Source organism: Protomyctophum parallelum (assembly GCF_964188405.1).
Source record: "Protomyctophum parallelum genome assembly, chromosome: 11".
Lineage (NCBI taxonomy): Eukaryota > Metazoa > Chordata > Actinopteri > Myctophiformes > Myctophidae > Protomyctophum > Protomyctophum parallelum.
This window is the reverse complement of record NC_139707.1, coordinates 13,573,434-13,589,841: the sequence shown is the minus strand read 5'-3', so window position 1 is coordinate 13,589,841 and position 16,408 is coordinate 13,573,434. Positions and strand designations below refer to the sequence as shown.

At 40.5% G+C, this 16,408-nt stretch overlaps 1 protein-coding gene across 8 annotated transcripts in view; it reads left to right on the top strand.

Moving 5' to 3' along the window:
• The window catches only part of neb (nebulin), a 75,051-nt gene that overhangs the window by 38,023 nt on the left and 20,620 nt on the right, over window positions 1-16,408 (top strand). For all 8 annotated transcript variants that reach the window (XM_083776902.1, XM_083776907.1, XM_083776906.1 and 5 more), the window contains 45 exons: window positions 171-278; window positions 379-690; window positions 815-1,018; window positions 1,176-1,280; window positions 1,785-1,892; window positions 2,018-2,329; window positions 2,482-2,586; window positions 2,806-2,904; window positions 3,050-3,151; window positions 3,250-3,357; window positions 3,553-3,864; window positions 3,978-4,082; window positions 4,219-4,323; window positions 4,429-4,533; window positions 4,625-4,732; window positions 4,913-5,023; window positions 5,205-5,402; window positions 6,221-6,325; window positions 6,504-6,608; window positions 6,746-6,850; window positions 6,942-7,049; window positions 7,198-7,311; window positions 7,471-7,668; window positions 8,086-8,190; window positions 8,356-8,460; window positions 8,550-8,657; window positions 8,864-8,971; window positions 9,207-9,314; window positions 9,431-9,535; window positions 9,649-9,753; window positions 9,865-9,963; window positions 10,068-10,172; window positions 10,396-10,500; window positions 10,598-10,702; window positions 10,938-11,042; window positions 11,502-11,606; window positions 11,708-11,812; window positions 12,011-12,115; window positions 12,258-12,362; window positions 12,696-12,797; window positions 14,823-14,924; window positions 15,062-15,169; window positions 15,324-15,428; window positions 15,846-15,950; window positions 16,259-16,363. In XM_083776902.1, coding sequence (XP_083633028.1) covers window positions 171-278; window positions 379-690; window positions 815-1,018; window positions 1,176-1,280; window positions 1,785-1,892; window positions 2,018-2,329; window positions 2,482-2,586; window positions 2,806-2,904; window positions 3,050-3,151; window positions 3,250-3,357; window positions 3,553-3,864; window positions 3,978-4,082; window positions 4,219-4,323; window positions 4,429-4,533; window positions 4,625-4,732; window positions 4,913-5,023; window positions 5,205-5,402; window positions 6,221-6,325; window positions 6,504-6,608; window positions 6,746-6,850; window positions 6,942-7,049; window positions 7,198-7,311; window positions 7,471-7,668; window positions 8,086-8,190; window positions 8,356-8,460; window positions 8,550-8,657; window positions 8,864-8,971; window positions 9,207-9,314; window positions 9,431-9,535; window positions 9,649-9,753; window positions 9,865-9,963; window positions 10,068-10,172; window positions 10,396-10,500; window positions 10,598-10,702; window positions 10,938-11,042; window positions 11,502-11,606; window positions 11,708-11,812; window positions 12,011-12,115; window positions 12,258-12,362; window positions 12,696-12,797; window positions 14,823-14,924; window positions 15,062-15,169; window positions 15,324-15,428; window positions 15,846-15,950; window positions 16,259-16,363 — 5,652 coding nt within the window. The remainder of the gene's footprint in view (window positions 1-170; window positions 279-378; window positions 691-814; window positions 1,019-1,175; window positions 1,281-1,784; window positions 1,893-2,017; window positions 2,330-2,481; window positions 2,587-2,805; window positions 2,905-3,049; window positions 3,152-3,249; window positions 3,358-3,552; window positions 3,865-3,977; window positions 4,083-4,218; window positions 4,324-4,428; window positions 4,534-4,624; window positions 4,733-4,912; window positions 5,024-5,204; window positions 5,403-6,220; window positions 6,326-6,503; window positions 6,609-6,745; window positions 6,851-6,941; window positions 7,050-7,197; window positions 7,312-7,470; window positions 7,669-8,085; window positions 8,191-8,355; window positions 8,461-8,549; window positions 8,658-8,863; window positions 8,972-9,206; window positions 9,315-9,430; window positions 9,536-9,648; window positions 9,754-9,864; window positions 9,964-10,067; window positions 10,173-10,395; window positions 10,501-10,597; window positions 10,703-10,937; window positions 11,043-11,501; window positions 11,607-11,707; window positions 11,813-12,010; window positions 12,116-12,257; window positions 12,363-12,695; window positions 12,798-14,822; window positions 14,925-15,061; window positions 15,170-15,323; window positions 15,429-15,845; window positions 15,951-16,258; window positions 16,364-16,408) is intronic.

Here is a 16,408-nt window from a genome sequence, read left to right as displayed (position 1 = left end):
AAGTCAATGAACAAGTAGCAAGGTTCCGATGTCATGATTCATGAATGTCTCAATTCTAATAGCCAAAAACAAATGTAATGTGTATGACATTTATCACATTCTATTATAATTATATTTTCTGCTCTGTAGCCAATAGATGATAATAATAATGTCATATTTTGTTCCCACAGAAATGTTATCGTGCAGGATTCGAGGACATCATCAGCAAGGGCTATGTCCTGCCAAAGGATGCCATTTCTGTCCTGCACGCCAAGGCCTCTAGAACCATTATCAGCGATGTGAGTCTTGGACTTTGAATTCCTCCTTTGATGTTAGAACTTTTCAGACTATACTTCTGTGTACTATTTTGACAAAACATTTCCTTTGCAAATGTTCCAGTACAAATACAAGGCTGGCTTCCGTAAGCAGTGTGGACACCACGTTGGAGCCCTCAGCATTCAGGATGATCATATGTGCATGCTGGCCAAAAATGCAGCCAGGATCCAGAGCGATAATATATACAAGGCGGACTACAACAAGATCAAGACCAAGTTCAACCTGCCAGTGGACATGCTGCAGTTTGATCTGGCCAAGAAATGTCAGATCCAAGTGAATGACGCCCACTACAGAACTAAGCTGCACAACTGGACCTGCCTGCCTGACTCCAGTGATGTTGTCCAGGCCAGGAAGGTCTACGACCTGCAGAGTGATGTAAGCGGCACTGGAACTCTTGACTGGTGCAATTCCAGTTGATGAATGTCGGGACTAATGATGTGCTGAATTTGTTGCATAACATTTGATTCACAAATGACTGATGTTGGTGATCTCCTTTTAGGCTGTATACAGAGCTGACATGGAATGGATTCGTGGATGCGGCTGGAATCCTCAGGACAGCGTAGATGTCGTCAAAGCGAAACAAGGCCAGACCATACTCAACGACAGATTATACCGTCAGCACCCTAGCAACTTCAAGTTCAAAGTTCAGACAACTGACATGCCATATGCCCTTGCTACAGAAAATGCCAAGACAATGAACAAGGTATGAGCATATCTCATATTTTTACTTCCTCTTTATTTGTGTAAGTAGGCAGGAGTCCTGGAGGCATTTGTTAAGGTTAATACTCAGGTTGCTTAGAAGTTTATATTCTGTTGCTTGGAAATAAAGTCATTAAATGTTCATGATTGTCTGTTTACAGAAAGCATACGTTGAAGCTTGGGAGAAGTGCAAGACCAAGTTTAACCTGAAGACAGATATTCCAGAGATAGTCTTGGCCAAGCAGAACAATATCAACACCAGCCTGGTAATAAATCACACACACACACACACACACACACACACGCACACGCACACGCACACGCACACGCACACAGTATATATACATATACAGTATACCAAGTGCAGAGTGGAAAGTTGGTTGGATTCTCCAGCACCAATGTTCTGCAATGGATTCCCACATATAGTATTTGGATCAGTGGTTGTTCAGAACCAACTTGGGACAATGTTGCCTATACAGTATGGAGATCTTGTATCTGTCTGTGTGCATTGATGCTATGCGCATAATCCGCGTATATGGATATCCTTGATGGCATCAATATAGACTGGCTTCCAAGTACTATGATAATGGCTACTGCACTTTGACAATGGGCACAACGGGTATTGCATAGCGGGTGTATGTATTCCCAACAGGCATCGATCGGCCTAATTTCATTAATGCAATGTAGCCTGGAATGTATTATTCTAGGTACTATGGAAATACACTGTTTTACTTGAACGGTGTCTCGTGTCTCATCTTTGCTCCTCACAGAAACTGTACACCAAATCGTGGGATGATACAAAGGCCAAGGGCTACCACATCAAGGAGGATGCCATTTCTGTGCTGAAAGCCAAAGCCTCCAGAGACATCATCAGTGATGTAAGAGAAATATTCACTGATGAGTTGACATCACTTGATATGAGTTGGCTCACTTATTACCATAGAGGAGACACCAATTCTTAAGTCTTTCTCCATGTCTGTCTCTCTCTCTCTCTCTGTGTTAGTACAAGTACATGGCAGGTTACCGTAAGCAGAGAGGCCACCACATTGGTGCGCGCTGTGTTCAGGATGATCCTCTGTGCATGCTGGCTATTAACTCAGCCAAGATTGCCAGTGACGCCCTGTACAAGAAGGACTTCAACAAGTCCAAGACCAAGTTCAACCTTCCAGTGGATATGCTGACAATTGAGCTGGCCAAGAAATGTCAGATCCAAGCTAACGACGCCCTCTACAGAACTAAGCTGCATAACTGGACCTGCCTACCAGACTCCAGCGATGTGGTCCAGGCCAGGAAGGTCTACGAGTTGCAGAGTGATGTGAGCTTAATTTTGTACTTGTCTATATAATATTATTTTGTATTTCTTCCATTTCAACTCAGGGGGTTGTTGCTTTACCCCCCCATATGAGCCCTGGAGCTCTGGGTTTAGAGATGGTACCGTATCTTAAACTCTGGTGCCTGCTTCCATAGAATGTGTATAGAGCTGACCTGGAATGGATTCGTGGATGCGGTTGGATACCAGACCAGGGAGTGGACCACTTGAAAGTGAAAAACGCTCAGAAGATCCTTGCTGATGTAAGTCTGTCTCTTAACCCCATCATCATCATCATCCCACAGATTTTAGTGACTCTCATTACCTGTGAGATTCTGCATATTAATATATTTCTTCGACAGATGTTTTGTATGGTTAAAGGAATATGAGCTAGAATTAGATTTGTCATACCATGGGAAAGTAAAGTGTGTATATGTTTATGTGGTGAGACGTTTAAACCATTATTGATGCTGTGTCAACAGAGAGGCTACCGTGTGAAGTTGGATACTCAGAAGTTCACCGTCAACACAGACAGAGTGGACTTTGTTTGTGCAAATGCTGCTGCTGAAGTCCGTAATGATGTGAGGAATGAGCTCTTCTGTTTGGCACCTCTTGTTGTTCTTGTTAATCATTATTAGATCATTTGGCTGACATAATTATATCATTGTCATATAATGCATGCCAGAAGAGAATCTTGTGGTTGGTAATTGACTCTACACTCCACAGTGGAAGTATCGTGCGGCCTGGCAGACGGCCAAGACCAAGTACACACTGACAGACACCCCAGTCATGGCCACAGCTAGAGAGGCGGGTAAAAATCTCCATCCGGTAAGACATTGAAATAGAAATACAGGATCTTACCAAAAATAAATTTATGCATTTAACAACAAAAAAGAATAATTATGAATAATTGACTTCCCTCACAGCATCTATACACCAAGGATTGGGACAAGGCCAAGCAAACTGGCTTCTTCATGCCTGGAGATGCGGTGGGAATAAAGCAATCCATTCACAATAATAAAGTACAGAATCAGGTGAGTGTCCTCTAGGCCAAGTAGTGTTTTCTTCTACAACAGTTGTTTCCCTCTACACCAAATCGATTCACCGAATATAATAAAATATGTAAAAAAAAAAAAGAGTTCCTAAAAAAACATCATTCTCGGAACCCCTGTTGAAGATCCACAGTTTAGAGTGAATAATAAAACATATCCTCTATGTTTCCCTCCCAGCGGCTCTACAGGGAGGGCTTCGTGAAACAGTGCGGTCACCATATTGGCGCCCGCTGCGTTGAGGACGACCCTCTTCTCATGCTGGCCATTAACTCAGCCAAGATCCAGAGTGAAGCCCTGTACAAGAAGGACTTTAACAAATCCAAGACCAAGTTCAACCTGCCAGTGGACATGCTCCAGTTTGAACTGGCCAAGAAGTGCCAGATCCAGGTCAACGATGACAAATACAGGACACGTCTGCACCAGTGGACCTGCATGCCTGATGGGAGCGATATCATACAGGCCCGCAAATCATACGAACTCCAGAGTGACGTAAGCACTGCATGATAAAAAATGCACTGAAGCGGTAACATATATCGTTACAGCGTTGAATAAATACATTTTCCTTCCTACTGCTCAATATGTAATCTTGCTTCTGTCCACAGATTCTCTACAAGGCTGACCTGGAATGGATCCGTGGCTGTGGATGGATACCAGCGGAGGGTGTTGACCACGTCAAAGTCAGGAATGCCCAGAAGATTCTCAATGATGTACGTTCACCACCATAACATATTCACTATTATCCTCATTCTTTGTGTGTTTGTATGAGTGGTGAGGACATGTTTAATATGCTTTTGTATGAATTATTTGTGTCTCATATTGTTGTTGTTGTGATGTCGCTTGCAGAGACACTACAAGAAGCATGCCAAGGAATGCTTCGGCAAATACACTGTCATTGTGGACACCCCGGAGATCGTTCTGGCTAAGGTCAACGCTGCCAATCTCAGCGACGTATGTAAACGAAGCAGAAAAAAGACCAACGTTTATTTCCAAGGGTATTGTTGTGGTTTTTCCTGTGAATTCTGACTGATAATTTAATTCCTTTTTGTATATCAGCTTAAGTACAAGGAGACCTTCAATGCAGAGAAGGGTCACTACATCGGCTGTCCGGACACTCCTGAGATGGCCCATAGCCGGGATTGTAGTGAGAATATCAGTGAGGTACTGTATATTAACCATATGGTTCATTCATTCAATATCTACATTTACAGATGTGACAGCTACTGACTGATGACCCTTTATGTGATTTCAGAAACTTTACAAGAGCAAGTGGGATGAGACCAAAGCTACTGGTTACACACTGGACAAAGAATACATCCCCCTGCTCACTCACAAAAAGAGCCGAGATATCATCAGCGACGTGAGTCTCCATCCTACTTGTGCGAAGATATCCAATTGTGTCGAATTTATTTTATTACTGATCATCTCCAAAGGTTCTTCATGATAGACGATGTCAGTGTAACAAAACACACATGTACACTGATTTCTTTATAATAATAATATTGACTGTTGTTTCCCCTTTGAAATGGACTGCTAATAGGCCAAGTACCACGATCTCCATGAGATGCATAAGGGCCACTACATGGCTAATACCCTGGTTGACTTCCCTGAGGTGGTGCGCTGTGGCGAACAGGAGAAGGGCAAGCCGATGGTGAGACATTCTGCTTCTAAAAATAAATTCAAAAATAATAATATAATAATTTGTTTCCCTTATCAGTTAGTTAGTTAGTTTTTATTCATTAAAATAATCTACAGACTGCACTTTACACTGATCAAAAATAGTTTATTTATTTTGTTCAGGATGATGATTTTTATTTCTATCTAATTTGCAGAGGCACTACCAGAGGGACTACCATCAGAACAAGATCAAGAACCACATCCCCGCAGACATCATTGCCAACCAGGTGGCCAAGAGATGTCAGGACATGCTGAGCGACGTCATCTACCGCACCCGTCTGCACCAGTGGACCTGCCACCCTGAACAGGAGGATCTCATCCGTGCCCGCAAGAACAATGAGATTCTCAGCGATGTAGGTTTTTTTTAATGTTGCAATTATAACCCATTCATGCCTGATGTCGAAAAGAAAAAAAACGTTCGCTCTGAAAAAATATATATTCAAAGATTTGTGCCACATTTTTACGATAAAAAAAAATAGCAGATCTACAAGCTCATAGCGCGCCACCGAGTGGCGCGCTATGAGCTTGTAGATCTGATTTTGTTCAATAGCTAAAGTATAACATGATGCTTAGTTAAAACACCAAAAGGGGTTCCCGCCCAGAATCGGATGATAATAATAATAATAAATTTTATTTATAACGCACTTTACATTTGAAACAAATCTCAAAGTGCTACAGGCAGAAAAATGTAAAATACAAATAAAAATAAGAATAAAACTGAAATGATGTGATAATTATAATATATTATAAATGTTCTGTCACTGTCAGGCGCCTTAGCAGCCAAATTAGACGACCTCAGAATCTCAGGCATTTGTACCTTCGACGACTGTGACGATTGTTTTTCCCATTGTTATGACTTTTTTAATTAACTTTTTTAACGAGACAAACAGGTACGAGCATTCATTTCAGATTAAATACAAAACCAATAAATCTCTAGCCCCCTCAATGGCTCTTCCAAGAGAGACAGCCCCAAACCCTGCACCTCGACTCCAACCACCACATAAAGGATCAAATTAACTACTGATAATACTACCGCAATAATCATTCACAATATAATAATTCAAATACATGTAATCAAACAAAGACAAAGTTAACCAGAGAAAATATAAAAATGTATCAATGAATCCCATTGTTAATTAATAATGATTCTATATGATATGCCATACTATAGGTGTTCTACAGGGATGACCTGAACTGGATTAAGGGTACAGGCTGTTACGCATGGGACACACCTGAGATCATCCGTGCCAAGAAGTCCTATGAGCTGCAGAGTGATGTGAGTTGAGGATCATACTAGCACACATGCTTGATTTACTCATCACCAATCACAATGTATTCTTTATGTGTAGATCGGCTGTGACTACATATTGACTACATATGGACTTCATATTTGAATGAATCCATGAACAGGACCTGGTGTTGTTCATTGATCCTTGTCGTACTGTCATTTACAGCTGAAATACAAAGCGGAGGCTAAGAAGGAATTCGGCAACTACTCCATCGTGACAGACACCCCAGTCTATGTGACTGCTATTCTGGGCAGCACATGGGCCAGCGAGGTGAGTGATCCTTCCCTTTGTTTAAAATAAATAGTGTTTCATCCCTCCGGAGTTTATCCAAGTAACGTAATCAAAATGACTTTGAAATTAGCCAGTGAGGTGAGGGAAATAATGTGGATTTTTAAATATTCCCACAGCTGAACTACAGGGAGGCTTACCATAAGGAGAAGCACCTGTATACCACCATCGTTGATACCCAAGACTATGCCAGATGCCACGACTTCAAATATTTCTTCAGCAATGTAAGCAATGATGCCATTCACTTTAACTGAGACTTCAGTTCTGGAACTGGTGCATTTTCAACAATGATAATGCCATTTCTTCTCTCTACAGAAAAACTACACAGCTGCTTGGGACAAAATCAAGGCTACTGGCTACTCAGTTCCGCACGACTCCTACGAGATGATGCATGCCAAACATCAGAAGATCGTGCTCAGCGGTGTGAGTTTAACTCTGCCTTCTTTAAAGAGTGCCGATAACATGGAGTGCCCCTTCTTTGTGGCCTCCACCGTTTCAATTTATTTTGACGGACAGAACCTTTTATGTTCAGTTTTAAAAGATTAGACTATTATGTTCTTTTCAAATCTAGGTGAAGTACAGGGAAGATTATGAGAAATTCAAGTCCCTCTACAGTCTGCCCAAGTGCCTGGAAGATGATCCTAATACTGCCCGCTGCGTCAAAGCTGGAAAGCTCGTCCTAGATGTAAGCCTTGATTGATTTCTACTTCTCTCATGGATATGTATTATTTGTAGAATAATATATATATTTTTTATTGTATTATTTTCTCAATTATTGATTACCGGTACATAATATAATGTGAGAAATTAAACCTGTTGGTGTTTATTGTTGCTGCTCTCATAGCGCCTGTACAAGGCGGACTATGAGAAGACCAAGACCAAGAACCACATCCCAGCAGACATGCAGGAGATCTTGCTTGCCCGTACCACTCAGAACGCTGTTAGCGAGATCGGCTACCGCAAGAAAATACACCAGTGGATCTGCATGCCCGACATGCAGGTGTACGTCCATGCTCGCAAAGTCAACGAGCAGCTCAGTGATGTGAGTGTCTACCTTTACAAAACCTCTCGGGTGACCTGAAAAGGAATTAAAATGTTTTAAATATTAATATATTATATATTATATATTATATATTATATATTATATATTATATATTATATATTATATATTATATATATATATATATATTATTGTATGGCATACTGTATTTATGAATGTATAGTGCTTACCTTTAGCGGTATCTTACTTATGTTACTATGTCTGCATTTAGTGTTTAAGTCATAACATCTAGCGCTAACTAAATTTATGTTTAGCTTAATTCTTTAAATCTCTTGATGCATTAAATCCCTAATTTGGAATTCACAGAGTTAAACATGCTAGTATTTTCTTCAGTGTGTTTACACATTTCTGTAAATTGTCTTCATAACAGTTCTTTATATGTGCCTTCCCCTTCCCTAGGTCTTCTACAAGGATGACCTGAACTGGATTAAGGGCGTCGGCTGCTACGCCTGGGATACACCAGAAATCCTCCGCGTCAAGCATGCGGGCATCCTGCAGAGCGAGGTCAGGCAAATCATCTCTATATTTTTCTCTATATCTTCTGTCCTCTGCTTCTCATCACTCCCCATCACCTCCGGTGGTTCCTAAAGTAGTGAAGTAGTAATGTCAGACTCAGAAACTGTCTGTTGGGTTCAGATTAATCCAATTTGTTTCATTACTGTGTTCCAGGCCAAGTACAGAGCCAAGGGCATAGAGAGCTTCAAGGAGTATACCGTTGTGACGGACACACCAGTGTATGAGACCGCCAAGCTGGGCGCTGTGAACTTGAGCGATGTGAGTGCCACAAATCCTTGCCCTCATAGTCTGTTTGCCTGTCTGTTCACTGCAAAGATGAATAACTTCTGTTTTCTTGTCCCTTCCAGCTGCATTACAGGTATGATTACAACACCAATGTCAAGGGCACCAACTCCTCAGCTGCTGTCACCATGGACACTGAGAGGGCGCGCATGGGCAACCACATCCAGAGTGATGTAAGACATTAGTTCTCAATATTAGAGCCCGATGGATGCCATATTATTGGGTCCGAGTCCACCGATTGCCAATGTTTTGATCAGTATTTTAGTATTTAGTTTCGAATCAATTTAAAAAACTTAGATTTTATATAAATGTATATTTCTCCATCGATTATGTATTCTGTATTTTGCTGTAATGGGTCTATACTCTATCCTGTTTTCAGAACTTGTACAAGGAGGCTAACAAGATGTCCATGCCCACTGGATACTTCATGTCCAACGACACTCCAGTCGTCCGACAGGTTAAAGCCAACAGCATTGTCACCAGCAGTGTAAGCCCTTCACTATCTTCTTACCTTCAGTAGTCCACTATCCAGTTCCCTTGATATCAATGAAGGCTGTTTTAGTCCAGGACCAAATTACAATTACTACACATTCATGGCATTAATTACATATAAACCAGGGACAAAACGTAATGAATAACCAAAACAACGTACTTCACTTATTTCCTGTTCAATGCCACAAAGTCACACATAACGTTTATTTTTATTTTTTTCTACTGTTTAGGTAAAGTATAAGGCAGCCTATGAGATGATGAAGGCAACGGGGTACCAGCTTCACCCAGAGGGTGTGAGCTTTAATTGCGCCAGGAACGCCAACAAAGTCTTCAACGACGTAAGATCCAGATTCCAATTGCTGTACTGTATGCATAAAAAGCTGTAAACGATTATATATTTTTTGGTTTGACCCTAAAAACACGATGAAGTTATCTAATACCCGCCTCTCTTCAGCGCCTGTACCGTGCAAAATATCACAAGGAGAAGGACAAGATCCACTCGGAATTAGACACCCCCGAGATCCGGCAAGTGAAAATGAACCAGGATGTCATCGGCCCCGTAAGTACAGTGTCCATCTGTTTCTTGCTGCGTTCTTCCTGTCTCTATTTGGTTCCTGGCATGCTTGACTTTGGATAACGACGTGAACACTCTTTCCTCTCTTCTCGCCACAGACTTGGTACAAAGAGAAGTACAACAGCACCAAAGGGCAGCTGATCTCCATGGCCTGGACACCTGAGCTGATGCACTGCTCCCATGTCAACGACATCACCAGTGATGTACGACTAAAGGCTACATCATTTTACATGTATATTGTTTCAAGACATCCGATTCGTCCATGCTATGAAACCGTTTTTCTTTAATTATTATTTTAAATTTTATGTCATCAGATTCGTTACAAAGAGGACCTGCAGTGGCTGAGAGGTATGGGCTGCTTCCTGTACGACACCCCTGAGATGGTCACCCTCAAGAACATCAACAAGTTCAGGGTGTGTATTTTTGCCCCTTAAATGTTCCTTGCCAGCACATCGTCTGCTGTCTCTCAACAGAATAGCCTTGTAATCATTTATATATCCTTTATTTCCTTTTGCAGGCCAACTATCCAGTTGAAGCAAAGAAGAACCATGCTAAATTCACCGTGGTCCTGGACACACCAGAATACCAGCGTGTGACGGAGCTCAAGACCCACATGAGCAACGTGAGTCGTCTGGGCTTATCTGGCTATTTACAGTATTTTGGCTACTCCATCAGTTCATCTAATCTGTTTAGATGAAATCACAGTAATGTTTGAGGAAGTTGTCTAATGACATCAGACAATTCTCTAAAAATAAGACTACTGCATGAGCTCTGTTTCTACAGTAAATTAAAACACCACAACTGATGCTTCAGTGCTGATATCTGTTGTTTATGTCTCTCTTCAGCGGATCTACCAATCCCACGCCAAGCAAGAGATGACCAAAGTACACATGCCTGTCAATGCCATGGACATCGAGAGAGTCAAATGGGCCCAGCAGCTGTCCAACAAGGTACATTCAGAGTGGCCATCACCGCTATTATTCAAAGATATTGCCACAATGCTAGCCACGTTATTTTATGACATATTTCTGTACTTTCTCTCTGCAGTTCTTGTACACAAGCCTTGCCCAGAAAGAGAGGGCCCACTTTACCCCAGACAGCCAAACCCCTGTAAATGTCCATGCCAGGCGTATGAAGATTGTCCAAAGTGATGTAAGTCTGCCTCCTGGTTCCTTATGTTTCCACCCAACAGATTATCTAACTATGCTGATGATCAGAATTCACTGATTTCAACACCTCTGTTTTCAAACTACAGCTTTAGGATGATGATAGGAAAAACTTTTTTCAGGCGACTATATTTTCTGCTAGTTTTGAAATAACTGAATAGCGCTGTCAAGGAATTCCCTTTCTAATATTTTGCATCAACTTTACTCATCCCCTCCTCTAGGTCAAATACAGGGAACAGTATGAGAAGATGAAGCACAGGTACACACCCATCGCGGACACACCTCTCCTTATCCGTGCCAAGAAGGCCTACCTCCAGGCCAGCGATGTGAGTGTACAATAAGAATATGAACCAGTTATCAAATAGAGGGTATGCACATGCATAAAGTGAATGGCAAATTGAGTGGAAAATCGAGTGGCAAAGTAAGTGACAAAATGAGTTTAACGTCATTTAACATCGGTTAATGCAATCAGATAGGACTTTTCTGTTTGGATGTATGGTCTGTCAAGACCAGAAAGTATTTCTTTGCCACTTACTAGGTGTTCCTGCATAACTTCCGGGTATGATGATGATGTCACGTCTATAGGATAATCATTTTGTTTTTTGTATTACCTCTGTTGACCCTGTTCAACCTACCTTTCTCCTCTGTAATAATAATGGTATGATAGTTGTTGTGGTGAATGGTGATGGATGAAAGAAATATTGAAAAAATAATTGCTGATTCTGAATAAAACGTCTGTAATTTGCTTGATATCTGACCTTTGTTGTTATTGTCCATATTTCTAGCTGCGCTACAAAGAGACGTTTGAGCTGGCCAAGGGACACTATCACTCGGAGAAGGACGCCCTGGACATCCTCTGTGCCAAAAGGGTCAGAGATGACATCAGCGAGGTCAGGAAACAACCCCAATGATTATTTGCAGTGGCTTCCTCTGCCCCTTCCGACATACTAGATTGGAGAGGGGATTAAATCTCTCTCTCATTCTCTCTCAGGTCAAATATAGGGAGAAGTACATCGCCACCCTGGGCACATGGAAGTCCATCCCTGACCGTCCTGAGTTCTTCTACAGCAAGATGGCCGGTGATATGATCAGCAACGTGAGTACAGCCGTCTGAATATGAAAATGCTAATATCAAATTTATTGCAACTGACTATTTGCTTCTAAAATTGTGTTTTACTTTCAGAATTATAGATATTTCGGCACAATACTGGACATGTATATATTTGGCATTGTCTATCACAGTTGTTACTTACAACAGAATAACCTCAAAATAACCATTTTTCTTTGTTCTTAGATCAAGTACAAGGAGGATATGGAATGGCTGAGGGGTATTGGCTGTTACGTGTGGGACACACCTGAGATGGTGCAGGCTGAGAAGAACAAAACTCTGTACAGCGAGGTGAAGGATCTCTGAAGTACTTATGTTGTACTGTAAAGATGGTAGATGGCATCCATCTCTGATAAGTGGTTAATGGAATCCATCATATGACATTGTATCATATCAGAAAGTCTCAAATAACATGTTTATTTCTTGGTAACAGAGACTGTACAAAGCCTCCTTTGAGAAGAACAGAGCCAACTTCCATTACACCAGTGACACTCCATTCTTCGCAGCTGCCAGGAATGCCTCCGTTCTCATCAATGACGTACGTAACCTCATTTTCTGAATACAGATCACAGCAGATATACCTGTTACTGTTAACTGTGTAAACAAGCAAAGTTTTGTATTTCTCATCATGCATCTCAATTGGATTATCAGCTTTGGAGGTGAAAGATAAATTCATAGTAGTATCTAAATGATAATTTATAATGTGTGTTGTGTTACCACTTCTACTGCATAAACACAATTATGGGACTGTTCTTCTCTTTGTACCACATTGTGTTTTTTAACCTTACCTTCTCTCCAGCAAAATGTCATCATATTGTTGTCATACGTTCTGGGATGTGTGTCTCTAACTGCCTTTTGACATTCCGAGTAGAGGATCTATAAAGCTGACTATGAGAAGAGAAGGTCTAAGTTCACCATTACCACAGATGATCCTAGATACGTACTGGCCAAGGAGAACAAGAAGATGAGCCAGGTAAAAAACCCTGGAATGGACTGTACGAGAGACCCACCTTCTGCCTCCCTCTGGTCAATGAGATCAGCCTTGCCTCTGAGCCTGGTGCATGGGGTCCTGAGCTGCCTGCTGGAAGTCATCGCAGCATGTCTATGACATCACTATGACATAATTCAACACAAAGTCTCTCACTCTCTGAGAGAGACTTTCCTTTCTCCTTCCACACAGGTGTCCCAAATAACAAAGAGTGGGACTATCCTTAATCTTTGCCTTCAGAGACAATATGATAATTATTTCACCCTGAAAACAAATTATTTGCACAAACAAGGTACTACAGCAACTCTGTTATTTTACAATTTGGCTGTTGATCATTGTTGTTAACTTGCTTTGCACTGACGGCAAAGATTAGGATGCCGGCTTCTCACTTGGACCTCAGGAGACCCACCTCCAGTCTTCCCAGTGTTCAACCTTTTGTTTGTGTGTTTGTACTCAACAATGGCATGCTGTGTGTGTGTCCTTATGGACAGAAATTGTATAAAGCCAAAGCCAAGGATCTGCTAAAGAGTGGCTGCAATGAGCTGCTTCGACCTGACATCCTCGTAGCCCTTTACCAGACCACCTTGGGCAGTAAGGTAAACTAGTACAGTCAGAGAATCATCAATTTCTGGGCCACTAATAATGGCACAGTTCCTGGTGCCGATTCACAAACATTTATTCTAAGAGTTCATTCATCCCAACTTTAACTTAAGCTGTGAACATTCACATTTAATCTTCACACCACTACCTCTACTCCAGTCCTCACCATGCTTTGATTTGGATTCAGCCACCATCCATCCCCCACATCTGAAGCTGTCATTCATCCCTAGCATTCTTGTTTTATATCCCATCCTACTGTAAGTACAGTCCTGCAATAGGGTAACTGCAGTCACACAGAATTATATAGTCTGCTGTTGTAATCAAAACACACCTGTCTGCAACACACTAGAGATTTTTTTTGCTATATCACTGTAAATACAAACAAGCTCTGTTAACCCCTTTTTTTGATAATTAATGGAAACACTATTCTGTTATAAAGTTAAGGCATTGTCTTATTTAATCTTTCAGCAAGTCAAATAGTCTGCTAGTGTAGCTTGAATGAGTTTGGCAATACATGTACTATTATGCATCACACACAGTCAGGTTACTTGATTTAAATTGATTTTCTCATTGTTGAATATCTCATGTTTACTGAAACTATGTATCAGGATCACAGACTCAATGACACGACATTTTGTGTACATCGCACAGTAAGGATTAGACGGACAACTAGTCACCGCAAGCTGCGTGGATAATTCACATTTCATAACTGATTCCTGAATATTGGTAACATGAATCTCTGTCTTCGTTCTCACACTCAAAGTTTCTTACTCATTGTTTGTGATGCATGTTTTTAATTAAGGCATGCTTTGTAAACTTATGCATGGCATCATTTAACCACATTTAGGGACACATTTAATTAACCTTCATACTAGCAAGCTTAAATGTTATATTTTAACATACTGAAGTAAGAATATATTGGAGTTGAATTAAACAGTGTTCATGTTAACTCTGAAAGTAAGTAGTGTAGTTAGTTCTCACTATTTAACTTTTTTAATGAATGCATTTAAAATGTGTCCAGTCTGTATGGTAGAGTATGTTAATACAATATAACTTATAGAATCGGGGTGGTTGTATTTTGTCTCTCTGCTCTTCTATTGAGAAATTTTGATTGTGTCAAAGGTCATGTCTCACCTATAGACACAGGATCTGACACAGATTTTGACCTGATGGTCAAGTTTTAATTTATCCCCTGAACAAGGAGGCAGGCTCTATTAGCTCAATGGTAAAAATGTCAGCACTGTAGCAAGTTATATAGTGCTGCTTTAATGGTACCGGTAATACAAGTTCATTAAATGTAAAAACAACTTTAAAATAAATACATAGAATTATATAGTATATATTGACATATTTAAACAAGTATGAGTGATTCTAACTTGTGCGTCCTCTTGCGTCACCCTCTTCCCTCAGTTGAAGTACAGGGAGCAGTATGAGCGTGCCAAGGATAAGTTCACCTCCATCTTGGAGACACCTGAATATGAGTCCCACAGACGCACCAAGAAGATCAGTGATGTGAGTGTGCTTCTCTTTTCAACGAAAATGACCAATTGACACGAGTTGAATCTGAAGCTTTCTTTCTGACATTTTCTCCTTGCATTCCATTCCATCCTGCCATGTGATGTGACTGTTTGACCGTATTTGTCTTGCAGATAATCTACAGGATGGACTACAATAAGACCAAGGCCAAGGGATACAGCCTGCCTTATGACACTCCCTACCAGCAGCACATGAAGAAAGTCAAGGAGATCACTAGCACTGTATGTGCCCCCTTTTAACACATCATCAAACGCCAAAATACAAATTTGTCCTTCCATTGACATTGTGAGGCCAAGGACAGGTCTTATAAGTTAATATCGGAACGGTTGTCTGTTATTGTATAATCAACTAAATATGTTGTCATGTTCCTTTTAGTTGAAGTACAGAGAGGTGTACGAGAAGAGCAAAGCTCAGATCAACATGGCTCCAGATGCCCATGAGCTCCGTGCTGCCAAGGAGGCTTACGCGAACATCAGCAACGTGAGTGTGGCCAATAAGAAGAATTGTACACAGAATTTGTTTTTCTGAAGTAAAAGTAACAATACCACAATATAAATTTTCAAATATCACAAGTATAAAATAGGGTGTATGTTTTGTAATAATAATCTCTAAATCTAGAAAGTAAGTAGTAACTAAAGCAGTCTAATAATTGTAGTGGAGTAAAATGGAGTATAAATAAATATGAAGTATGTAGCAACGACATTATGTGTTGCTACAAGTATCACAAAATGGAAATACTCAAGTAAAGTAAAAGTACCTCAAATGTGTACTAGTACAGTACATGAGTAAGTATACAGATGTACAGAATGATCATATGGATTGACTAAGAAGGAGCTATTGCTTTGCTCGTTGTAATTACCAGCTTTCCATGACCATTTTTATTCTGCCCATGTTCAGCTTGAATATAGAAAGAAGTATCACGCCACCAAGGCCAAGTGGATCTGGACTCCAGACAGACCTGACTTTGTCAATAATGCCAGGAACACTCTACAGCAGAGCGACGTGAGTTAAGAACCTCTTGTAACCTACGGTACCATACTGTGAATTAGTAAGTAAGTAAGTACATTTTATTCATAGAGCACTTTTCACCAGTCACAAAGTGCTTCACAACAATAAAAGCTAAACATATCAATAGTGAATTAGTCAATTAGTGATCGACTGATTAGTAAACTACATATATTATTAGTATTATTATGTATGTATATATATATATATATATATATATGTATATATATATATATTCTTTTTTTTTCAACAACAGGAATCTCCCTTACTGTATGTCACTCTAATATATATTCCTTTGTCCACAGATTGAGTACAAGTATGATAAGGAGTCGATGAAGGGCTTTGTGCTGTCAGTAGTGGATGATAAGAACACTCTCCTGGCTATGAAGAATTCTGATTTGAGCAGTGATGTAAGTACTTTGATCCCCTGTACATTACTGCATAGTGTATACAGT